At 44.2% G+C, this 7,229-nt stretch overlaps 1 protein-coding gene across 3 annotated transcripts in view; it reads right to left on the bottom strand.

The window, feature by feature from the left end:
- LOC102842471 (neuronal acetylcholine receptor subunit alpha-7-like) overlaps positions 1-7,229 on the bottom strand; it is a 198,681-nt gene that overhangs the window by 19,684 nt on the left and 171,768 nt on the right. For all 3 annotated transcript variants that reach the window (XM_006861868.1, XM_006861866.1, XM_006861867.1), the window contains 4 exons: positions 6,766-6,933; positions 5,559-5,753; positions 4,318-4,404; positions 3,988-4,097 (listed from right to left, as the gene is read on the bottom strand). In XM_006861868.1, the coding sequence (XP_006861930.1) occupies positions 3,988-4,097; positions 4,318-4,404; positions 5,559-5,753; positions 6,766-6,883 (510 nt within the window). In that variant the 5' untranslated portion in view covers positions 6,884-6,933. The remainder of the gene's footprint in view (positions 1-3,987; positions 4,098-4,317; positions 4,405-5,558; positions 5,754-6,765; positions 6,934-7,229) is intronic.

The following is a 7,229-nucleotide window of genomic DNA, read 5'->3' as shown; positions in this document are numbered from 1 at the left end:
CTCATGAAAGTGGAACAATGAATAAGGAAAATCATAGAAGAATTGATGCATTTGAGTTATGGTGTTGGGGAAGAATATTAAAAGTATCATGGACTGCCAGAGGAACAAGCAAATCTGTGTTGGAAGAAGTACAGCTAAAATGCTCCTTGGAAGCCAGGATGGCCAGACTTTGTCCCTTATACTTCAGACATATTATTAGGAGGGACCAGTCCCTAAAGAAGGACATTATGCTTGGTAAAGTGGAGGGTCAGTAAAAAAGAGGAAGACCCTCAATGAGATGGAATAACACAGTGACAGCAGTAATGACTCAAATGTAGCAATGACTGTGAGACTGGAACAGGACTGGGCAGTGTTTCGTTCAATTGTGTCTAAAGTCGCTATATGTTGGAACCAACTGGATGGCACCTAACAACAAAAACCACAATTAACGCTCATGGAAGGAGCAGTTATAATGACATTGGATCAATCTTCTGCAAAAAACCTCTTTAAAGTATTTAAGAGAAAATATGTCAGTTGAAGGAATAAGGTGTGTTTGACCCAAGCTGAAGTATATGCATGGAAAAACTGAACAATGACTAAGAAAGACTGGAGAAGAATCAGTGCATTTGAATTATGGTATAGACAAAGAATATGGAATATACCACTGAGTGTCAGAAGGACAAACAGATCTGTCTTACAAATAAAGGTGGCAAGCCTTCATCTCACATACTGTGGACATGTTATCAGGAGAGACCAGTCCTGCAAAAGGACCTCATTCTTGGTAAGGCAAAGAAATCAGGGAAGAAGAGTGAAGATTCCCAGTGAGATGAATTGGCACAGTGGTTGCAACTATAGGCTCAAATACAACAACAATTGTGCAGAACCATTCTGTTGTACACAGGGCCGCTATAGGTCAGATCCTACTGGATGGTACCTGATCACAATAGCATAGTAGTGGTGGAGCAGGAGAGGGTGCACAATTATCTTGTGAATGACTTCTCTTTTATGTTGGCTTCAAAACATGTGAATGGATTACCTGTTTCAAACAGATTGATGGATAGCGTTGCAGATTCAACTGTGTCCTCCAAACAGATACATGGAAGTCTTAACTCCAGTAACTGTGAACATGACCTTGTTTGGAAATAAGGTTTTTGCAGAATGGATTAGTTATGGTCACATGAGGTCAGTCATATCAAAGTAATGTAGGTCCTAGAGTGGTGTGTTTCAAGAAGAAGAGACATCGACCCAAATAGGAGAGAAGCATGGAACAGATTTCCTCTGAGTCCAGAAGACACTGAATTTGTACTCCAGAGTCATGAGATGAAAAATTAATGCTTGGTAAGCCACCCAGTTTATAGTTCAACAGCCCTAGGAGACTAGTACAGACCTAAAGACAGAAAGCCACATAAATCAACAAGATCCAGCTCTCCCACCTGGTTAGATGTCTGCATTAGCCTGCTTTAGTTTTCAGAAAGTTACATGAAAATGTAGGTGACTATGTGCAAATCTATCCCCGATTTTAAGAGATTGGGGAATAAGCTTTGTCAAAACCAGCCTCACAGGCTATGTGACATGCCTGTGTGTGGGAGAGGCATCATTGTATGCTACTGTCCCAGTGACGGGATGCAAGTACATGAGGCTGTACTGAATTTTGGAGGGGAAGCTGACACATAGAAGGGGAAATAACAACTTTGTGAATACAATCTTTGTGTAAAATAATTTTTCCTAATTTAACTTTTTGTTGTTGTTAAGTGCCATTGAGTTGATTCAAACTTATAGCGACCCTGTATCGTTTTCCAACGAGTGGCTGGTGAGTTTGAATGGTTGCCTTTGTGGCTCAAATTGACCTTGCAGTCCAGTGCTTTATCCTATAGCATCACACTAGGATGGTAAATTATCCCACAATAAATAGTTTTAAGAGACCTGACCTAAAACTCCCTGAAACTGGAGGTAAAGTAAATGCATTCTACAGCTTCATTTAGTACTTTGGTGGTTACTAATGTCTCTTCTGGTGCCCTGGTGTGGTGCTGTAGTATATGCACTGGACTGCCAACCACAAGATGAATGGTTCAAACCCACCAGCCATTCCTCAGAAATCCTCTACAGAGTCACTATGAGTCTGAACCAACTCAACGACACTTAACAACAACAACAGCAATCGACCTTCTGAACTTGATGGGTAAGTTCCCAGCCATTTTAGGGTACATATTTGGACAGGGCAATTGGGCAGGTCTGTAAGGGGGCAAGACTTCATCTCATGTACTTTGGACATGTTATCAAGAGGGACCAGCCTTTCCCTGACATGGATTTTGCCATGGCAAGTAGTAAAGTATAGGTCCAAGTTCAGCCTGAATCAAGGTTTCCTGGCTGTCACAGAGGGTAATTTCGGTACATAAAACCTTAGGACAGTGGACTCTGAAGGACCACATCATGTAGCTGGGGAAGCAGCAGCAGACACGCCCAAGCAGGGGGCTAAAAATGTGCTTGGGAGGTCTGATAAAGACTGGCAGGCTGAGCCCCCATAGGGAGCTTTAGTCTTTAAATATTTCCTGCTAGGTACAGAGGAAGGTAGAATCTCCACTGAGTAGTATCCAGTCTGTCGGGGAGGGGCTAATGACAGGAGATGGGGATAGGTCCCTAGTAGTACAATGGTGAATAATTGTTATCAGCACTGACTGTGAGGGTTGGAAATGTAAAGGTGGACGTTTTGTAGCAAAAGGAGGGGAATGACTGACTTCGTAGTCCAGGAGCAGAGGTCCCTGGGACCATCAAGGGAGAAGAGCGGAGAGCTGGACCCTACCCAGAGAAGCAGTGATGCCAGAGATGGAGGCAGAGATGATGATGTGGAGAGATAGAGTGGCTGGGGACTCAAGACCCAGAGAGAGAGAGGGGCTGTGTGCTGATGACCGAGGGCAGGCTTGCAGGGTTGGCTAATGATGCATGGAGGGGATTGTAACCATGGCAATGACAGGATATATACAATAGGATGAATGGGATGAAAGTAAAGCTAATGTTTTCCCATGTAAACTATCACATAATTCACAATAAAACATTAAAAAAAATTCCCCTCTAGGTATTCATTCATGAATTTCCTTGTAGTCCATACTCTTCCCCCATCTGTGACTTTTAACATTGATTTTCTAGGTAGTTTTAGATAGATTAAGTTCCTGTATGCATTTCCACACAGCTCACCCTATTTTCTACTCCCTGCAGAACTCATTTTGCTTGGAAGATTCAACCACTCTTCTGTTGCTCCCAATTAGTAATCTGTGGTATGTAGCCACAAAATAGTTTAGCGTTGTTCTTTTCAAATTGCTGTGCTTGTTAAATACACAGAGTGGTCAGCTTGTGAACCCGTTGGAAGGCTAGATAAAAATAAGAAAACAAACAAGAGTCTCATGGGATGCCAAGACACATGTTCACCATAAGCGTAATCTCTGCAAAGATGGGTGAACTCACAGAAAAATAAAGCTCTTTTTTTAGGAATGACAGCTTTCTGGATTATTTCAAAAATAGACAATTAATGACATTCATTGAATATGATTGTTGTTGTGTGCCGTCGAGTTGGTTCCAACCCATAGTGACCCTGAACAGGGTTTCCAAGACTGTAAATCTTTACAGGAGCAGAAAGCCTCATCTTTCTCCCATAGAGCAGCTGGTAGTTTCGAACTGCTGACCTTGCAGCTCGCAGCACACATTGTAACCACTACACTACCAAAGCTTGTTGTTGTTAAGTGCTGTCAAATCTGCCCTTACTCAGAGCAACCCTGTGTAGTGCTTCCGAGGAGTGGCTGGTGGTGTACTTGGTGGGTTTGAACTGCCAACCTTGCTTCTCCTACAGTATCACACCAGAACGCCTCATTTATTGCTATCACACTCTGTTGTCAAGATCTGTAAAGCAAATAAATGACAACCTTGTGACCATAAGGCCACACCCTCAGGCCACAGTCTGCACTTCTGAGTGGTCTGACTCGGGGGAGCTGGTGGAGTCTTTGAGGCTGGACATACCCACTTTGGCATCTTGCCCCCGTCAGGGTCGTGGTGGTGGTATTGTAGCACTATCACTGTCACAACCACAGAAAGGCCGACGATGATCATGGTGCTGGCAAAATACTGGGCTGCAGAGAGAAAAGACAGAGGGTGAGACCCCAAAATAACCCTCTCGGTCACAGCCAGCAGCAGGGAAGCAGAAGCTGAGTCACAGTGTATAGTTACAGAAGACAACCCCCCAGAGCAGAAAACAAACCTGCAGAGTGTAGTTCTCCTGGTGTCTGCTGGGAAATCCCATGCACCCTTTCACCCCATGCCTTGAGAGAGGAGCCCCGGTCCATGCCTTACCGATCAATGGCACTGAGTCAGATGTTGCTGGCATGATCTCAGCCACAAGCAGCATGAAGACAGTGAGAGAGAGTAACACCGTTATTCCTGAAACAGAACACACAAAAGTTCCTTAGACAAACTGATGACAGGGCTCCAAGCAGAGATGTAAAGGACCAGGGAGGAGTTCAGTGATACTCCTACACTATCTATGACTTGTGTGTACACATCCATGGACATTATTCTGGGGACAATCTGCGTCATTCACCTGATACACAAAAGAGCCCCTGGTGGAGACAAGTTTAGGAACCAGAACTTTAGAATAATCAACAAAGAAAGGAAAAGGTGAACTGAGCACACTTAGATTCCATTTTATTGATGACATTATTACTGAGAAGCACTTTCTATAAAGGAAAAAAAGCACAAAAAACTATTTGGTCAGATGACCTGGTTTCCGATGCTGACTTTGCTACTTAACGACCCATGTGATGTTAGATGAGTCATTTAACATTTCTGAGCCTGAGTCAGGAGATAAGCACTTGAGAATGAATTCTTGGGCTAAATATGATCTTTAATAATTCATTGAGAAAATGGCCCTTACCATTCTAAATTTAGTTTTCTTATCTCTACTATCAGCATCGGTGGTGGTGGTGGTGGGCTGTGGAGTTGGTTCCGACTCATAGCGACCCTGTACAGAGTTTCCAAGGCTGCAAATCTTTTTCCTGTGGAATGGCTGGTAGTTTTGAACTGCTGACCATGAGGTGAGTAGCCCGATTCTTAACCACTGTACTACCAGAGCTCCTTACCATAAGTACTTCACCATAAGTAATTGTGCAAGGCACAGATATATGAACCTGTTCCATGTCCACAAATACTGTAGTCCATCACCACCAAGGGAGGCCCCTCTCAGTTGGATTTAGCTAGTCCCTCACTGCATGTCACCATCCCCAACAACTGGGATCCTACAGGCGGCAGCCAAAGGGGAATCCCTATGACAAAACCATATTCTCTGTGCCATGACTTTCCAACACAGACCCACAACCTAAAACTCTTGCTGTCGTGAAGACAGACCCTGAGCCAAGCACCTTGCGCCAGGGGATCACTGCTTGCAAAATGGGTCAAGCTGGCCCTTGGAGCATCAGAACCCAAGTCCAGTCCAGCTTCTGCACTGTCCACAATAAGCCCCACAGAGCTGACTCCATGACTCATTTGCATGGCACACCCTTCGTGTCTCAGACACCCATCACACCCCAGGCACTTACCCAGAGAGATTTTCTCGCCAGAGTCTGCAGGAAGCAGGAACACCAACAAAGCCAGAGCTGAGATGAGCACGCAGGGGATGAGCAGGTTGAGCCCATAGTAGAGGGTCCTGCGCCGCATGGTGACCGTGAAGGTGACATCAGGGTAGGGCTCTTTGCAGCAATCATAGAACTTCTCGCTCCTCTTGCCTGGGATGCCTCCATGGAGACAGGGACAGAAAATGAACCATCATTCTAATAAAATCAGCTTGATGGTTTTCATGTGTACACCACACACAAGATTACTGGTAGAATTCACTAAGGGGTAAAAAGTGGTTAATTCATGATAAAATATACGTGGTGGATTATCATAGAGCTGTCTCAGAGTATTTTAGTGATATTTGAGTGAACTGATAAGAACTTTTGATGGATTAAAAATATCGTATTACAAATTAGATGTATTATTTTACATTCATAAATGTAGCATAATTATAAATCTAATGATTATTTTTCTATTGGAAATAACCAAATATAGGCCATCAACTGACATGTGCTATCCAGGCTGATTTTAGGAATGGAGTAGACTGAAAATCTAAGGATGGTTGGAGTCCTGGTGTGGTGCTGTGGGTTAATGCTTTGAACTGTGAAGTTGGTTTGAACTGTAAGGTCGGCAATTTAAGCTCACCAGCTGCTCCTTGGAAACCCTAAACACGGTCACTATGGGTTGGAACTGGCTCGCTGGCACTTAACAACAACAATATATTAGTGTTAGACTCCTTGTGAGGCGCTGTAGTATCAGCTCAGGATTGCGAAGTCAGCGGCTCCTTGGAAACCCTGTACAGGGTCGCCATGAGTCAGAACCTACTAGACAGCACTTAACAATAATATAGTACTGCGGGAGTCCCTGGTTAGTGCAAATGGGCAACACACTCGACTTCTAATTATAAGGGTGTGGGCTGGAGTTCACCCAGAGGCTCCTTGAAAAAAAAAACAAAAAAACTAGCGATAGGTTGAGTCAGTCCTTGCTATGATCACCTATTCTTCAGGGGAAGCCATGGGTTTTCTAGTTGTTTGACGTTTCCTATCATAAGGCTTTCAGTAAATTATTCACACTGAAAAGTGATGTGGAAAATCACAAACATTTAAAGAGACCACAAGAAACTTTCTCGCAGGCCGTTTACCCAGCGTATCTGCTAGCAGTCTGTCCAGTGATGAGTGCCCACGTGCTTACCCACAAGGTCCCACTCTCCATTTGGGATGTAGCCGCTGATGTCTGCCTCCTGCATCTGCAAATCCAGTGACCACCCTCCATAAGACCAGGATCCAAACTTGAGTTTGCACTGCTGCATGTCGAAGGGGAACCAGCGCACGTCGATGTAGCAAGAACTCTTGAATATGCCTGAGAGGGTGATGGAAATGGTCAGAAGACCAGCCGCCAACAGATGGAGGCATGTCCAAACTGCAGGCTGTCCATGGTCTACGTACTCACACATTGCTCATAGCCCACAATGACTGTGCCACATAGGGTTAAAATATGTTGGCCTGAGAAAGGGGCTGGAGAGCCACCAGTTACATGATTGCTGATGTCTGCATTTCATCATCTGTGTTGTGTGCACATGTGTCTCTACCCAGTAGTACCCACTTCCAGATGATGCCATGTATGTAGTACCCACTTCCAGATGATGCCATGTATGT

Source organism: Chrysochloris asiatica, unplaced genomic scaffold (assembly GCF_000296735.1).
Source record: "Chrysochloris asiatica unplaced genomic scaffold, ChrAsi1.0 scaffold00044, whole genome shotgun sequence".
Lineage (NCBI taxonomy): Eukaryota > Metazoa > Chordata > Mammalia > Afrosoricida > Chrysochloridae > Chrysochloris > Chrysochloris asiatica.
Note: the sequence above shows the minus strand (reverse complement) of the source record. Positions and strands in the feature narration are given on the sequence as shown.